Genomic DNA, 18,255 nt, shown 5'->3' on the forward strand with positions numbered 1-18,255 from the left:
AATGACTCTTCTCGCTCCTAGACACGGTTCCTCTAGGTCAGGAGGGAAGTAAACAGAACGAGAGTGGTGGGGTCAGTTTGAGCTGCTGGACTCTGTGCTGTGCCTGTTCTGTTCACCAGAGCGAGGACTTCACTTCACGCAGCAGGGCTGTGAATCTGGCACTAATTTAAGGGGAAAAACTAAAGCAATAAAATAAAATTCAACAATTGCTGACAAAATAACGAGTGGTTTGTGTATGGCAGCAACTAGGGATGTTTTCTGTCTTTTGATGACATATACGAAAATATAATTTATAAACCACCATATTCGTTTGTTTTTAAGGTGAATATGTAACAGCCCAAAAACTTTGTTACCACAGAGTGAAGCTTGTCCTTTGGTACATCATGTCCTTCCAGAACATATGGAGTGACTGCACTTAAACTCTGAAGACAAGGAAATGAAGAGTTAAGACATACGCCACTCCTGCAATGCAACCTTAACTCTTCTGCCTGCAGCTGGCAATAGTCACACGGAATGAGTCAGTAAGGTGGGGGAAGAGGGCAAGGTGCCATAATCAATAGACATGCAGAAGTTCTAAAAGAATGTGTCCTTATTTGTGTCATGGGCCACAAAATTAAATTCCAGCATTTAACTGTCTTCCCTGTGGTAGGTGTATCTATGGTGGAGGGAGTAGCTGGAGCAATTTGGCAGAGCAATTATTGTGTTATGACATCTGTACTTTGAAGGATCAAGTATGCCTCATTTCAGTGCTGTTTTTTGCCGGATGTGTCCGCAGAGGTTCAGGAGGATGTCTTCATTCCATTGGAAAAGTTAGATGTCTGGCGACATATAAGACTGTGATCTCCAAGACTTGGGTAAGTGAAGACTCTGTATCAGAAGGAGTTTGCTATAAAAAGAAGGTGATATCCTTATCAATAGAGTTCATTGAGAAAGGCACACGCACTAAAAGGGTGGATGAAAAACACCTTTACAGTCCATTAACACTTCAGATACATAATCTTGAAATACTGTATGCTGTTAATGAGACATGAAGCGCTGAAGTAACATTCTAGTCCAACACTTGATTAGTTTAACATATATCCGATGGGCACAGTCTATTTTGGATTACATTAGAATGTGTGAGATATAAAGCCGTGGGGGTGGGGAAAGGGAAGGGCAGGTGGGGTGGGAAGTGATCAACAAAGCTAACAAGCTGTGATGCCTACAGGAAGGGAGAAGAATTAGAAAAGTCCTGAAGGGCTCCAGATGGAAGGGTAAAAAATAGGGAGGGAGGGAGTAAAGACAGAAGAAGAAGAAGCATTTTCACTTCTCCTTCCTGTCATCAGTAGCTGTGACAGTAATAAATGTTCTGGATAGGATGGGGGGAGAAGGGTTTGGGGTGCTTTGATTTCAGATATTCTGCTGACTAACAGTATGTCTACAGTGGAATAAGGGTATGTCTACACTCCAATTAAACACCTGTAGCTGGCCCAGGTCAGCTGACTTGGGTTTGAGGGCTGGTTTGCAATGTAGACATTTGGGCTTGGGCTGGAGCCTGAATGTCGACACAGCAATTTTTAGCCCTGCAGCCCAAGCCCTGCAAGCTTGAGTCAGCGGACCCAGGCTGGCCATGAGTGTTTAATGGCTGTGTAGACATACCTGAAAGCCTCAAGCCTGCAATTCCTGTTCATGTGAGTAATCCATCCACACCATGTTGTCTTGTTTGCTGCAATTTCAAGTCTCGTGTGAATAAAGATTATCCCCATGAAGAAAGGCATCAGGATCATGCCCTAGACATGTTCTTCATACCAAGCCTCTGAACAGCAAAGACTGAGCTCTCTCCACATTTGAACCAAATTCCTTCTCATAGCCAAGTACAAAATCAGTTTCAAACCAAAGGCCCGACTCTTTATTCCTAACTCAGGCAAAATTCCCACTGAACTCAGGGAGTAAAATCTTGTCCCTGTGGAATTTTTACCATTGACTGCCAGGGGGCCAGGATTTCATCCAGGGAGTTCTGTCTGAATAAAGGCTGGAGGATAGAGCTCAATATATGTGGTCCTTTAACAAAACAAGTCCAAATACACCACAATACTAAACACTTCATTTATTGTCAGATTAAAACAAAATAAACTTTAGGGTGATGTAAATATAATGCTGTAGTGTGGGAAGAGAGGCCAAATTCTTCCCCATTGTAACCCTATCGACCAGGCTGGATTGACACTGGGGATGAAGTTTGTCTAGTACGATTATTTTTACTTTTAAGCAAATAAATGGAAATTGTTTGAGTAATTATATCCCATGTTATGTTGGAAAAAAAACTGTACAAACTTTAATTCATCCTCTCAACTGCCCTATAAATTATAGGTTAGTAAAGTAAAGCTATACAAACAGTTAGCACTGCCCATAACATTTCAACATTTTTGGCAAAACATGCAGGGTTGGGGGAAGCCTTAAATTTTTGTTAACACTTTTTTCCATAGGTTCCTCATCTGTGCAATAAGCATATTTATTGTGAACAAAGAGAGAAGGTGAAATCCTGACCATATTGGCTCCCTATGGGAGTTTTGCCATTGACTTCAGTGGGGCCAAGATTTCACCTGACATGGCCAATAGCACTGAGGGAGATTATGGCAGAACCATGCTTGAAACTTGAAAGCATCTGCTTCTTGGTCTCACATGCTTTCCTCGCACCTATGATGCCTTTCAGGGAGAAAGAGGATATGTCAGGCACTAAAAAGACTAAAATGAAATCTGTAGCCTTGTACACATGCACACACACAGAGAAAACCCTTTTTTTTTTACCACTCTACCAATTGCGGCACAATATCTGGGGGTCTCATCCTAGTAATACTTACATCATGCTACAGATGCATAAATCTCAGTGTGCCTTAGAAAAGAAGGCAAGTCTCATTATCCTTATTTTACAGATGATGGATGTGAGGCACAGAGGTGTTAAGTGACTTGCACAAAGTCAGAGAGCTAGTTGGTGTCAGAGCTATGAGCACAACTCAGGTTTCTTGGTTCTCGAGCCTTTGCCGACCCATTGGGCTTAAGTCTCTCACTATGACCTAATTTTTTTCACTGCCTTCCCTTGTATAGTAAAGGTAAGAATGTAACAGCTTTTTGCTCATTCATTATTGTTTTATTATGCATTTTAATGTGATTAAACAGTGCTGTGATTATACATAATACACAGTAAATATGTGTTGCTTTGGCATTTCAACAATAATGTCCATGCATTTGTCTGTCTATTTTTACCAAGTGCACCAATATCACATAAAGTACAATGCGGGGGGGGGGGGGGGGGGGGAGGGAGGGGAGGTGGGGAGGAGGCATGACATCTTCCCCAACGTTCAGGAGAGAAAAATAAATTAAAGGCGTATTTGCTTTTCCCAAAACTTTTCATTCTGGTCTGCAGAGGTAACTAAAGCATTTTGGCCAAGATTTTCAAAACTGGATGCCACTAGTTAGGCTCCTAACTCCATTTTTAGGAACTTAAAGAAGTGGTCTGACTTTCAGCAGAGTCAAGCATCCTAGCTTTCCCCGGAAGTCAATGGTAGCTGTTGGGTTCTCAGCCCTTTCGAAACTCAGACCAGTTAGGGTTTGATTCTGCACCCTTGAGGTGAACGGGAGTAAGATGAGGGTCATAACTGAATGCATATAGCTGGATTTAAGAGCTTGCCTTTAGGCACCCATTTTGAAAAATGTGGTCTTGTGGTATAATGTCTGGGAAGATTTAGATTATCTTGTGTGTTGTATAAGATGTGTAGATACAGACTATCCTTATGTGCCAATAGGCTAAACTTTAAGTGCCAGACAACTATATTCTTGCATTCCAAATGGGGAAATACGGTTTGTCAGCCGAACATTTTTATGATTCTGTTCACAATTCTTGTGATGTGTCTTGCATAATTGGTGGCTCCAGAAGACATTAACAAGAAACTGAGAGCTATAAAATCCCCATAAAAAATCCTCTGCCCTTTGCATGTGTTTTTTTTTTTACTTTGCTAAGTTCCTGCTTATTGAAGATTTGCTGCCATGATGATATATTTGTTGATATGCTTTGCTTTTGAGATAGTTATGGAACTGTGACAGAAGGGGTGATTCCAGTAATGAGGGGTACAATGCATCTGGGTTCACATACATACAAGAAACCTTTAGATTATAAAGTTATGAAATGAGGATCTGAGTAGGTTGTCATGTGTTCTTTGCTTACATAGTTCACATTGTGACATGACAGCGGTGAAATACTGCTTCCAGTTGTTACAGGAGTGAAAGATTCCCTTCCCACTCCCTGCTGCATCTCACAACCTGGCAGCAACATTCTGTCTGACATAATGCAATCATGTACATTACTAATATATTTGTAAATATCACGTATACATTTCTAGCAATGATCTATTTGCATTTGTTTTCCCTCTCTGCATTGCTATACAAAGCTCTTTGCTGTTTCTGAAACATATATAATTCAGGATACTGCATTTTCTCAGCCAACCAAAAAATAAACAAGGTGGTTTGTTTTTTAAATACTCACGGTACAGTTGGTTTAGTGGTTAAAGCAAGTAATTGAAAGTCAAGAAATCCTGCATTCTAGTCCTGGCTTTGCCACTTTGGTCAGATCCTCAAAAGTATTTAGGTGCCTAACTCCCACTGAAAAGAATGGGAGTTAGGTGCGTAAATACCTTTGACCTAGCATAATTTACTTAAAAAGTGACCTGCAAAGGAAAAAATAAAATTGGGTTTCTGCCTTTTTTGCTTCTTTATTATGTGAAAAGGTCTGAAGTCTGAACATTTTTAAGTCTCTCCACATATTTAAAAAAAAACAAAAAACAAAAACCTGAAAGTCTCTGCAAGAATGGAGAACTAGTTAGATTATAATATCACATGCACCAAGAAACTGAAACACTTATCTGAGCGGGTAAATTATTTTAATGTAGACTTGAAAAACAAAACAAAATTGAAAAGTTTTAAATGCCTATGTAATTCAAATGGCTAATAAACTATAGGAAGAAAATTAATTAATGGCTATGAAAGCACTCAGTCCACTTTTCTGGGTGCTTCAGGGAGACCAACAGCAAAATAAAATGACATTCCTGTTAAGTTAAAAATGAGCAGAACATCTATCCTCCCATTTTCTATAGGCTCACTTTATACATAATCAAGAAGCAAAACAAAAAGACAAATCTTTTCTTTTTCACTTACAGGTCATTTTTAACCTTCCTGTGCCTCAGTTTCCCTCTCTATAAAATAGTGATAATGCATACAATTTTCAGAAGCTCTTAAGTTACTTGGGAATGAGGCCCCTAAGTTATGTACCCACTTTTGAAAATGTTATCTTCTAATGTTTACTTACTTATGAGCCTTAATACATGGATGTTTTATAAAGACTTTGAAATCCTCATATGGAAGCCAGGAATGGGGAACTGTAGTGTGAAACAAGAGCTTTAAAATTTTGTAATTTGCCTTCATCAAAATTCATCATTCCAAGGCAAAAGCGAAGTCTCTGCCATTAGAATTGTTATCGGCAAAGCCTGGAACAGGCAAAGAAATGCTGTAACCAAACTGTCTTCTTCTCTGAGCACTCTTCCAGACAGGGCTCTCATTCAGCAGTCTTCCTTGACTTTAATGAGACTTAAGAATGTGCTTAAAGTTAAGCACTTGCTTAACTGCTTTGCTGAATAGGGGTGGATTTAAGCATGTGCTTAGATGCTTGAACTGGGGCGGGGAGTCTAAGTCCCCAATCCTGCAAAGAGTTATGCAGGTGCTTAATTTTACATTCAGTGGGACTACTCAGAATAGAGAAAATTAAGCATATGCATAAGTCATTGTGAGATCTAGGCCTCAGTTTGGAGACCCTTACTGGAAAACCCTACATTTATTTGATATACTCTTCTTTTCCCCTGTGAAAAGACCCATTAGCTTCACTGTGCATGTTATGATTTAGAAGAGGGATTCTAAGTGCTTACAGAGTTAAAAGAAAAAAATAATTAAAAAAATTACAAAATCTGTATCTTTTATCTGTATTGTTACCAAAAATCTCCCCTTTAAAAAATTGCCAACAACTTTTTCATTTCTGGGAAACTGCACAGACGAGTCTGGGGCCAACTCTTTTGTCTTTGTATTTCCAACTGTTCTGGTTTACTTCTTCTGTTTCCCTGTCAAAAATTGCTCTTTTAGTCCCAGTTTAGCTAAGGGTGATGGGAAGTTTACTACTTGATCTTTTCCCTTATTCCAGTGTTTTGAATTGTAATTAGCAGTTTCCAGTACTCAGGCTTTATTCCCCAAATGCAGGCCCTTTTACGGAGCTGCTTAAAGTAATGAAAGAGCTGTCATTTCATTCCCCACAAACAGCCACACTGCCTGTTCATTCCCTTTCAGCTGCTTTCATCCTCAGTCTAGTGAAATGAAATTATACAAATTATGTGACATTAAAAATACCTGCAAAAGTGTAAATCCACTTGATGCTAAGAGAGCTTCTGTAAATAGTTTAGGAACCTTTATGTAGGTGTTTGCAATGAATCAGTTATCAAACATTTTGGGCTTCTGGATGCACTTTTTAAAAGTTGAAGAGTCTAAATATTTTCCCCTAGGGAAGCCTTAGTGCCCAAAAGACGTAAGTGAAGAAGTCAGCCTGCTAGTGACCAAATCAATCACACTTCAGATCAAACTACAGAGGGGCTTTTTGGTTTGGAACCAGATAGAACTAGGAACTCTTGTGCAGAAGGTATTATTTCTTTATATGGCTTCAAAATGAACATATGAATGTCTAGAAAAAAACCAAACCAAACCAAAAAGCTTTCCCTGTTTAAAAAAATATTACGGCAAAGTTAGAAGAAAGAATCCTTTGGAGTCAGCCAAGGTGAAATCTATCAAATCTATGAAATCTAAAAAAATCATAGCTACTTTTTGCCCCCACCATCTAACTGAAGGGGACAAGGAAGGTGCGGTGGTATATTTTCCTGCATTTAGGGGGAATTCATCCCTTTCATATGGTAAGCTCTTTTGGCATGAGAGCTGTGCCTTCTTTGGCTATGCCTTCACTGCAAAAAAGGTATGTTTTAATATCCAGATAGCTATCTTGACATTAAAGCCTAGTGGAGACAAGGCACTGTAGTTTTTACCTCAATGTATCTAATCAGGGTAATATCTTGGCCCTCTCCTGCAAAGGGGGATAGCTCCATCTGAAATGGGAAGTGGATGCTGGGGTATTTCTTAGGCAGGCTTGATCCTACAAACAGGTGCAGTCCCTGCTCCAGGGTGTAGTCCCACTCACAGTACAGGGACTCTTCCCGCTGTAAACTCAAAATCCAGTCTCTTTCACCAACAGAAGTTGGGCCAATAAAAGATATTACCTCACACACCTTGGCTGTCTCATATCTGGGACAAACATGGCCACAACAATGGTCATTTGTCCATTCAGTTCAGGACAAAAATTGAGCTTAAAAGTAGACAAGATTTATACATTTAAACTCAAGATTCAGTGGTCTGTAAATGCGTGACAACAGTCAGGGAAGGAGAGAGGCTCTTTGAGGCCATTAGCAAACAGCTCATGATTTGTTCTTCTTTGTGCGTTCTCCTTTGCCTTAGTCATTTTACAGTGAAATTGAGCCACTGATTCGCACCCTGGGTTTTTTTGGAGAAGATAGTCGGATGAGGAAATTTTGCAATTAATTATAGAAGACACCCATGTCATGTCCATGTATTGAAATAAGAGTTTGAGTCTATGAGTTAAGTGATAATAATTATGAACTTTGTAATAGGCAAAAGATAATTTAGATCTCCCTAGTCTTTCAGCCCAAATCCCTATATTTCCAATCCCTAAACCCCTCCCTTTCCTCTCCCCCTACCCAAGTCTCCATCCAAGAAAATAGCCAGGCGAGTTTTCAAGCTTTTTCAGCTCCAGTTGCTAATGCTGCTGACATGGCATCCACAATCATTTAAGATTTGTAATGCTGCCATGTGTTCAACACATGGCCAGCAGATATTCCTATTGTCAAGAATCACATAGTCATTGGAAAGCAGTTAGCATCATAAATAAAGCAAACATGATCAGATACTACATACTTCCTCCTCATGGTGAATTAGGATGAAGCACTGGAATTCAACCCCATTCTTCAACTAATGGCAGAAAGCATGAATGTGGGAGATCTGGTACAGTACATATCTGGGGAATGATTTACTTAACTCTTTCATTGTTCCACAGAGAAACAAGTCTGTTTGGAATGCATGTGTTTGGGTTATAACCCCATGTTAGCCAGCCATATCCCTGGGTGTATAGAGGATGGGGGTCTTGACTGTAACCACTCCACACCACATCTTCTATTGCAAAGTATTTTCCTCTTAAAGTTTGCCTTTAAATAGTTCACTGCCAATGGGTTAGTATGTCAGAGAAGCTTGTCAGCATCAGCATGGGCTGGATTCCATCTTTGATCATGGGGGGTTTATTTGTTCAACCAGGATTTAGAGGACTAAAGGCTTGTGCATGCCTAAAAGGAAGGTGGGAAGGAAAGAAGAACTGGGAAGGGGGAGGGAGTAGCCACTGATTCCTACTGAGTGAAATGGAAACTTTTCCTAAGGGTTTTTCTCCCTTTCTGGAGCAGATCCTCAGCTGAATCAAGTTGCTGCTATTGTCATTGATTTCAATGGAGCTACAACCAAATTTATACCAGCTAAAGATTTTCGCTTTTGTATTCAAGGGGTTTTCCCTATCGAGAATCATAGGGCTGGACGGGACTGCAAGAGGTCATCTAGTCCAGCCCCTGGCACTGAGACAGGACAAATTATACTTGACCATCCCTGACAGTTGTTTATCTAACTTGTTCTCCAGTGACAGGGATGACAGCTTGTTCCACTGCTTAAATGCCCTTATGTTTACATTTAAAGGGGAACAGCAGTGCTTTAATTAAAAAAAAACAAAACAAAAAACCTGAAATCCTAAATCATTAATGCAACACCCGTGTAGATTTTAAAATGATAAATAAATACTTACTAACAGAAAACTGTAACGCTGCTTCCCTTAATTTGTAGTAGGGGTTTGAGATGTGGCTGGCCCACCTACAGGAAGCATGACAACCTGAACACAGTTCTTGCTAGGTAAGTAAAGGAGGAACAAATTTGCAGTTAATTTGTTTAAAACTGTATTTGGCAATTTTTAATGTACACACACAGCACATACACACAGTGGGACTTGGGCACTTGTGCAGGATTGTTTTTGTTTTATGTTTTTTAATTTCAAAGCATTTCCATTCTCCTAAAAGGGTTTTCCTTCCCTTACAAATTTGTATAGATCAGGATGTGTGTCTAATTTCAGAGAGAGGCAGTACCAGACCCTACTGACCTGAGACACGGGGGTGAGGTCTTGCATGACTGCAAATGCTATCCTTTGCTTCACTGGCATCCAGTGTCATCCTGCACAGAAGAGGGAGTAGATCCAGAGGGAATTTAAAGCCTGGCTGTGCTGCATCAGCTAATAGAACGGTAGTAGACATGGATCGATATTTGACATGGATATTTGACACGTTTGGTTTTAGTGGCTGTGCCCTCTGTATCTACCCACCTTCCCAGTCTCTTTCCACACAGCACATTGTAAATATATCTGCACCTGAGAACTTTACAGCAATTTAAACTCTTTGTCCCATTCATCCGAAAAAACCCAGAGACCTGATCTCTGCTCTCTTACAACAGTGTAAATCAGAAGTAATGCCATTGAAGTCAATGGATTACACCACTTTTACACCATTGTAAATGAGATTGGAATTGTACCCACCATCTTACAACTAGAGCTGGCCAGAGAACAACAATTCCATCCCACAGCAACTTTCGAGGTTTCAAATTTGGTTTTGGTCCACATTGAACAAAACTTTTCAAATGTGTTTTGTGAAAATGGTATGGGTGGCTAGAGTATTGAACTGGTATTTGGGAGGCCCAGCTTCATAGTCCTACTGTGGTTGATTCAGAGCAGAGTTTTTCATCCCAGATCACTTCAAATCATGCTGAGCAGGGATTTGAACCTGGGTCTTCAACATCAGTGCCCTAACTGCCCAGCTGTCATTGGTCTTCCCTGCCCTTTTCCTTGCCATTCCCCCCATGATTCACACAGCTGAAAAGCTTCTTGGCAAAAGTAAGGTTGTACGAAGTGATATAGGTCTCTGTAAAATGCTGCAACAAAACATTTGTTTCAGAAAAATGTTCTGACTAGCTCTACCTAAAACCCTACTAAATTTCATCTCACACTAGCTGGAGCTACTACACAGTTTGTTTAAAGGTCCCTTATCAGGCACCGAATAATCTTGTCAAAAGGGACTTTGTTTAGATAAACATAAATGTGCCAATAAAAATAAATAATATCAGTTTACTCATTACCCATCCTTATATTATTTAGTTTGCTTTGCAGATTAGCCTCTTTATATGCTTTGCTACTGATTTGATTAAACAACTATCATAATCTTAAAATGACAAAAATTCCTGATTGACTCCATCAGAGCAGAAATATGGCATGTCTGAGGAAAAGATATTGAGGGGTCTTTATTTACAACTACAGTTCTTTTTGGATCTTTGGTCTCTTTTAATTGTGAAAGGACCTGGCTATCCCATTTCAGAAAGGCAGGCTATACACAGAGCTGAAGATAGAATTGTTAATCCTGTTATCAAGAATACAAAAGCCACAGGTTAAAGTTTCTCAATAGTTTTTTTGGGGGGTGTCCTAATTTCAAGTACAGTCAAGAGGGCTTAATGGACTCAGCAAATTGCCATGAATTTGAGTTCATTTAACAGGTAATTCCTTTAAGGAAGGTTTACTACTTTGTGGTAACATGAAGTTTAAAAAAAGATAAAAATCTCCAAACTCTAGAACTTGTTTTCCCATCTCCACACAGATCTATGACTGAGAGACGTTCAGCTTCTCAGGCCTTGTTGAAGTTGTAAACAGTTATCAGGCTGTACCTCAGCAGTAATCTAGTTGGTTTGTGGTGCCTAATTATCACGTCACCATGTAGTGTGGATAAAGTGACTGAGGCCTGCTGCTCTTAAAGGAACCAGACCTGAGTGTTTTTGATGTTATTAAGCAAACCACACATCCCACCCTTCCCTTTATAAGCTATGCATTTACAAAGTACAAACAACATGGAACGGCATATGAAAGGGATTAAAAGACTGAAAAATGAGTCACTTTAGCGGTTGAGTCTTTAATCTGAGAAGTAATTAAATGGGCTTCCTTTATATGGTAAACCTGGAGAGCCGGTAGAACCATTTTTCCTAACAGTGGAGAAGGCATTGTGGGGGAGCGGGGTTGGTAATCTGAAGAAACACTCTTCCAGCTTTATGGGACCTAAGGGCATGGAAAGGCTTCAGCCAACTCAAATTCTGTCTGTCACTGTTGTTGTAGCCCTGTTGGTCCCCGGATATTTGGGAGACGACACAGGAGAGGTAATATCATCTATTGGACCGTCTGTTGGTGAGAGAGACAAACTTTTGAGCCACACAGAGCTTTTCTCCAGGTTTGTGGAGCTTGAAAGCTTGCCTCTTTCACCAACAGATGTTGGTCCAATAAAAGATATTACCTCACTCAGCTTGTCTCACTAGAATTCTGTCTGGCCGCAGCAGCAGCAGGCAGGACAAAGCTAGAAGTTTAGGGATATATTTTGGGCCAGTGAAATCAATGGAAAGTTCTGCTCTGAAACTGATGGCATGACATATAGCCCTTAGTTTCTATTTTAGAGCCAATATCTGGCAACAAAACATTTCTTTGTACTCCTAGTCTGAATGGAGAATAAGCAGGAAAACAGGCTAAAGGGTTGAGTAAGCTTGATAAGTAGGAAGTATGGATCTGGCTCTGTGAAATCCTGAGTACAGTCAATGTCTGATGAAGTTTTTGGGAGTTGAGGTTGCTCGGCATCTTGTTGCAAGTGTTCAGCATCTTGCCATATCCAATTACAAATCTCACCCTACAACATACTCCCTTCAACTCAGAGCTTCTGTTCATATATTCTTTGTAAGAAACAAAAGAATGTGAAGCAACTCATGATGAATTCAAATGGTAGAGCAAATTCTACAGTTTTGCAATCTGCTTGCAAACAGTTTGAGAGAGGCAAGAATCAGTGAATAAATAATGTATTATTAATTCTAATAATACATTAGCTGTAATTGCTACAATAGGAAACTCAAATTCACTTCAATCCAGTTTTTGGAAATCTGGTGAACCTGCATCTAACCTCAAGTAGAATTTCAGCTCCTGTCAGTCTTATACCTAGTTCATTCTGTCTAATCTAAGTTGTTGAGCTTTTTTTTTTTTTGGTGAGGGGGGTATCTTGTCTCACAGGTTGAGGTTTTATAAATATAAGGTGAACCCATTTACTATAATCTCTGGGCCATTTGATATGTAGGAAAAATACATATCAAGTGTGTAATGTGGCCTGTGGGGTTGGAAAGCAATGCCAAATACCTTCTAAAAGTAACAAAATTTGATCTGGTGGCCCCATCACAGCTCACCTGACTGGAAGGTGGGTATCAATTTGTTGGTTTAGGAGGGAAACAGCATCCTCCTCCAGTCCACCAGTGCAACAAGGGCTTTTGAGATGAGCTAACCAGTGGTGGAGCACCAAGGGTTAGGCTGCTACACAGGGACTACAGGTTTTCACCTTGCTTCTTGCACAGGAGTATTAAATGCCCATGGAATAGATGGTGGTCCTTTTTCACCTTTGTTTTTTCTCTTGCAGCAAAGCAAGTAATTTACGTAGCCTGATAAAGGGTTTACCATTGCCAGACAACTGGTAAAATTGAAGGCCCAGGGTGAGGCCTATTGATTAGCCTACAGCTGGGAATCTCATCAGCACTATAGCCCAGTTTGGATATTTAGAGGTGCATGTGTTGACTCATCATCAGTCAGCTGATTGGCAGAGTTGTAGTGACTGTATTGTGACGAGGCCGAGGGTCATACTGAATATATAAAGTGCTGTGTTGGGGCCAGGTAGCATTGGTACCTGTCCTGATTTTTATAAGATTATCCCTGTTTTAATGGAAGGGGCCCATGTCCTGCAATTTAGGCTGACAGGACACCTTATGTCCAAAAACAATGGAGAGCCTCCCACTTACAAATAAGCTACATCTGACCTGAGATCTTTGTTATCATACACAAATGTCATTTTCCTCAGTCATGGCATTCCATAGGAGTATGAATTGAGCCACTTTTTAAATGTACAAATGCAGTAGCCACTCGGGGGAGGGAACGGGGGGGGGGGGGAGGGAGCATTGGATTTCATAGTCTGCAAACTAGAGACGTACCAGCAGGTAGCCAAGGTGAGTGTGAGTGTCTGGGAAGGATGAGATAGTGAAATGATAAAAACTGATCAGGAAAAATACTTCAGTCTGTAGATTCAAACCACAGTTTTCTAGTTAGCATGGCAATAACTAAGGCAGATTATCCTCCAAATACTGTGGAAAACGTCACTCTGTAAATATTGTAGATTGCTTGAATATTTATTAAAATAGACCAAAAGCTGAAAGTATCTGGGTAAAACAACATTTATCATTACTTTAGTTTGTTAAATCACAGTATCTGTGAACTAAAAAAAAAAAAAAAAGCTATAATTTTCATGTGTCAAACATGGGAAAATATAAGAATAAACACTGGAATTAAACTGGGCAATTTTTTATATCATCTTCCACTTTACAAGCTGCTGTTTAATGCTATTAACTCACATTTTAGTTACTAAAATGACTAATATTTTTAAAAAGCGCTCCATGACTAAAACAAAAACAACTAAAAGGTCCTATTAGCATAATTTAACAGAAAGCAGAATCATAGTTTCATTATCCAAGAGAACAATGTTATAAATACATCTGTTTTTCATCCACAATTATATAAATAATAAACATGCTGCCATTTGCAAGGATTTTAATAGCTGATTATATGTAAGCAATATTGTGATCTACGGGAGGATGGCATGAGTTTTCATCATTCATTTTCATTATACTTATTCGGTGCCCTTGTCTTCATCTGAGAAATGAGGAACAGACTTCTTTGCTACAACGTTGTCCAGTCTCTGGCCTTGCAAATATGGGTTCACACTCTGAAAAAAAAAATTAATTAAAAAGATACTGATTAGGAATGAGAAAATATATCCTAAGGTAACTAGCAATAATGGATATATAAAACTATGTTTACTGATCTGAGTGTCAAATGTAAACTGATAGATTGTCTTCCCAATGACCTGTCAGTCAAGCAGACATGCCCATATCATTACTCTTGGAATGTTTGTGCCCTCCATGTGATTACTCTAGTGTATTTGTCAGTGCTCTAGTGATCCCAGTCCAGGGTACTCTAGTTCCACTATATGGAAAATAAGAACCCTAAGCCTCTACCAGACCAGACCAGATCAGTAATATACTATATGTGTTTTATCCGAACAGGAAAATAAATCAAATGAACTCTATGGATTACTCACATGCACACAGTGTTTATGTGATTAGATTACAATAATTTGTCATGTTTAGTAAAAGTAGGATATAATATAGTTCCATCACGCAGCTTTACAAATCTTTGGGGGGAATGTTGACACAAGGCTTATTTAGAAAGAACTGATTGACTTGCAAATATTAAAACTCATTCTCTGGTTGCCAATTTTTCTTCTCAGTGCATGAAGAACAAATAGCTCCCAGGGAAAAATTTTAATATTTATAAATCAATTTTTTCCCTAAATAAGCTCTAATGCAAAAATTAATCCATTCCACTAAAAAGAAAAAAGTCCTTGTACCTACTCTGCAATCCCTCAAGGTGGAGAAATAAATGAGAGGATTAACTAGAAACTTTAGTATAATCTAAATAAAATGCTAATGTCTTGATTCTCTTCTCTTCAGTGGAAAAGGGGGACTAACAGGGAGCTGGAACTATTATCCCCATTTTATACATGGGAAACTGAGGCACAGAAAGGCTAAGTGACTTGCCCAAGGTCAAACAGGAAGGCTGTAGCAGAGTGGAAAATTGAATCCTTGTCTCCCAAATTCCATGCTAGTGCCTTAGCCACTGGGCCACCCTTTCTCTCAAACGAGGACGATAAGCATTACATTCCCTGTTAAGTCAGGCAGCATGCAAACAGAGAACATCTTTCTTTCTTTTTGATCTGCACATTTCACTAATCTTATCTTAAAGTGCAGTTCTACTATGTAAAACTACGCTACATATCTGCTCCCAGAGGCACATCCGCTTACTTTACTGACTTACAATAAGTTGATACTTTTTTTCCCTGTTAGCACTGCAAAACCAACAAAAGTCTAGGAGAGGGAGGTGGATATCCTTCTGGGTCATGTAGTAATCATCAGAATTGATTAGTAAATTCTAACTGCAAAATGTTTATGGCTGGTGATGTGTGAATCAGAAAGAACTCAACTTGACTTCCAGCTTCCTGATTGAGATTGCAGGGTAGGAAGTTAGAAAAACAATATTTTTACTTTCTGCTTCAATTATTCCAAATACAGACTACTCATTTTCTAATAAATATGGAACCCCTGCTGCCAGTGTGGAAATGCACTTTACATTTCAAAGTCCTATTTTCTTCTTATGGAGAAATGCAGCAGCAACAAAGTTGAACGATAAATACCTTTTCTGAGACAGAGGAAGGGACAGGAGCAGTGAGAGAAGTCAGGGGTTAGCGAGATGGAGGGTGCAAAAATTCTGTGTCATCAGGAGAAGAACCCATTCAGTTGTGTTTGTGACACATCTGGATGCAGAATAATGGTCCTAATTATCCTCTCACACCCGGGGTAAATCAGTAGTAACTTCACTGAAACTAACAGAACTACATCAATTATAGGGACAAAATCTGCTGTGATTTACACCCTTACGGCATGTTGACACAGGCAGCTGAGGGCAGAATTCTTTTCTATGGGGATCTAGCATTGGTAGTGGATTTTACACATACCTATTATGGGGAATTCATTTTTTAAAATTCAGTTTGAAGGAGAAATTATCCATGTTATTCAAAATCATTTCCTATGCAAAATAAAACCTATTTAAAAAGCAAGTTAATATAATTCTTAGATTTTACGGGAAAGTTTTTCACTTGAATACATCTTCTGAATGCAATGCAGCTGGCTGTGATAGAATAATAAAATTTAGGCTTAGTGGACTTTTATGGAACCAGGCACTGTAGTTTATCACAGTAATGTCTTGACTTCAAGTAGTATTCTAAGTTATAATACAGATGTATTAGTCCAATTCTTCATTTCAGCAATAGGATTTTACCTTTTTAATCTTCATCAGCGCTACACAGAAACAAGATATTAAAATTAAAACAAGTTGTGTTCTGACAATTACCCTTTTTCTTCTTTTTGGTCCACCCTTTATCTTCTCAAAGAGTAAATTCTTATTCTACAAAAAAATACAAATATGGATCAAATTTGGTTAACTCTTCTTTTAAAGCAAGACTATGTTATTTAAATATTAGCATATGAACATTTTGGAAACTAGTTTAGATCAGAATGTCATGTTATTGGAAAGATAAACCACAAGGAAACATTTTGATTACTGCAGCTATTAATACAATATTTTGCTATTCTTCAGGGATAGTCAGTGTCATCAACAATTATAAACACAGGCATATTAGATAGTCTGAGATGTTATACTGTATTGTAATTTTTTTTGTGTACAGGGCCTCAGTGATCAGGGAAATTATTATTAATTAAAAAATACAAGGAAGCTGGGATACCAGTCTGTTGTAGTTCTCTTCCTTTCTTTTGAAATGATAATTGTACTTGTTCAATATTTTTCTTTATATATGCTTTCCAAATTCCTTTTAAAAAAATCATTATCTTAGTCACTCACACTATTTCTGTGAGTATTTTATTCCATATATTTACTATTCTCTATGCAAAAAAGTTCTGCTGAAATTCTTTCAGTGCCCAATCCTTCCTTTGTTTAAATAGTGCCCCCAATAAAGCTTCTAAAAACCATTTGGTCTATAACATTTTTAATAGAGTGAACCTTTTAAAATCTGCCAAAAAATGTCTTGGCAGAAAGGAAAGTTATGATGAGGAAAAAAATATGACTTTGTGACCACAGTTTGTATAAGTGTTTCCACATATTGCTATATTTCATACATGTAGTGAACTCAAATAAGGTCTGGAATATCAGACACATGCTCAACAGATTTTGTTTAAATTCTGATTATACTTTAGGAAAAAAAAAAGAAAAAGAAGCAGCAACCTGAAAATGCAATGAGAGAAGAATTACATTTTTAAAGGCAAACAGTATATAAACAATGCCATTAATTCTGCTATAAACAACTGACCTAACATTGATCATGTAAATAGAGAATGAGAGACAAATTCACAAAACATTTCTACCCTCTGTGCAGCCTTGATAGGAGAAAAACAAACATTTTGGAGAGCTACAATGACATCTGCCAAAACTGTGTTTTGTACATTTCATGTTCATTAAACCCAAATTCACAAGGCATATCTCTTGCCCAACCTCAACTATTTCATCTGGGGTGTGCCAGAAAGGCAAAGGAACAGAGAGTAAATTGGCCAAAGAGAGACATTCTTGGCTACAATCATTTATGCAAACTCACTTGGGGAAAACTTCAATTTAACATTTTTAAAAGGGCAGATGTGTAAATTATTCCCTGTAGGAACCAGCACATCATTTGCAGTTTATCTTCATACACTGTTTGACCTTATACTTTTCATCAAGGGGGGAAAATAGTCTCTGTCATAGAAAAAGGGGCACGGCTACTAAAGCGAACACTTGTATCAGGCAGGAAAATTCCTCACAATTGAACTGCTCTTCCTCAAAAAGATCATATTTTGTTTAGTCTATTTGGAAGTGATTTAAGACCATAACTTCCATTTAAGTATAATGTGTAGCACAGAGCAGATAGGGTTATGATCTAAGATTGGGTTCATGTAGTAACAGCAAATCTGAAAATATGTGCTTGTGAAGGGGCATATGTGTTTGGGCCTCAGAGCAGCATACAGCTCATACAACCTCGTGGGTGGATGATTTCTTTCCCCTTCTCTCTGTGCATTTCCCTAGCATCCAGCCCAGTTATTCAGTCTGAGCACTAGGGTCTGAATTGGGGCCTAAATACTCAAATTATGATGTTTGTAACCAACCGGGCTAATGCCATAGATGGGTGCATGGGAGGTGGAATCTCTTCTTAGATCTCATTGGTGATAATTTCAAGCCAATGAGATTGCCCAGCTCCATGCTTTGGATTTATATGATCATTTAGCAGAACTTACTTAAAAGGAATAATGCAATAGCAATGTTGTACACTT

The 18,255-nt window shown here is 38.7% G+C and overlaps 1 protein-coding gene across 1 annotated transcript in view; it reads right to left on the reverse strand.

Moving 5' to 3' along the window:
* Positions 1 to 13,434: 13,434 nt before the first annotated feature.
* The window catches only part of LOC102941293 (neuroendocrine protein 7B2), a 79,577-nt gene continuing 74,756 nt past the window's right edge, over positions 13,435 to 18,255 (reverse strand). The window contains exons 5-6 of the mRNA XM_037900508.2: positions 16,292 to 16,345; positions 13,435 to 14,048 (exon numbers count right to left, since the gene is read on the reverse strand). Coding sequence (XP_037756436.1) covers positions 13,953 to 14,048; positions 16,292 to 16,345 — 150 coding nt within the window. The 3' untranslated portion in view covers positions 13,435 to 13,952. The remainder of the gene's footprint in view (positions 14,049 to 16,291; positions 16,346 to 18,255) is intronic.

This window comes from Chelonia mydas, chromosome 6 (genome assembly GCF_015237465.2).
Source record: "Chelonia mydas isolate rCheMyd1 chromosome 6, rCheMyd1.pri.v2, whole genome shotgun sequence".
In the NCBI taxonomy this organism is placed as follows: Eukaryota; Metazoa; Chordata; order Testudines; family Cheloniidae; genus Chelonia; species Chelonia mydas.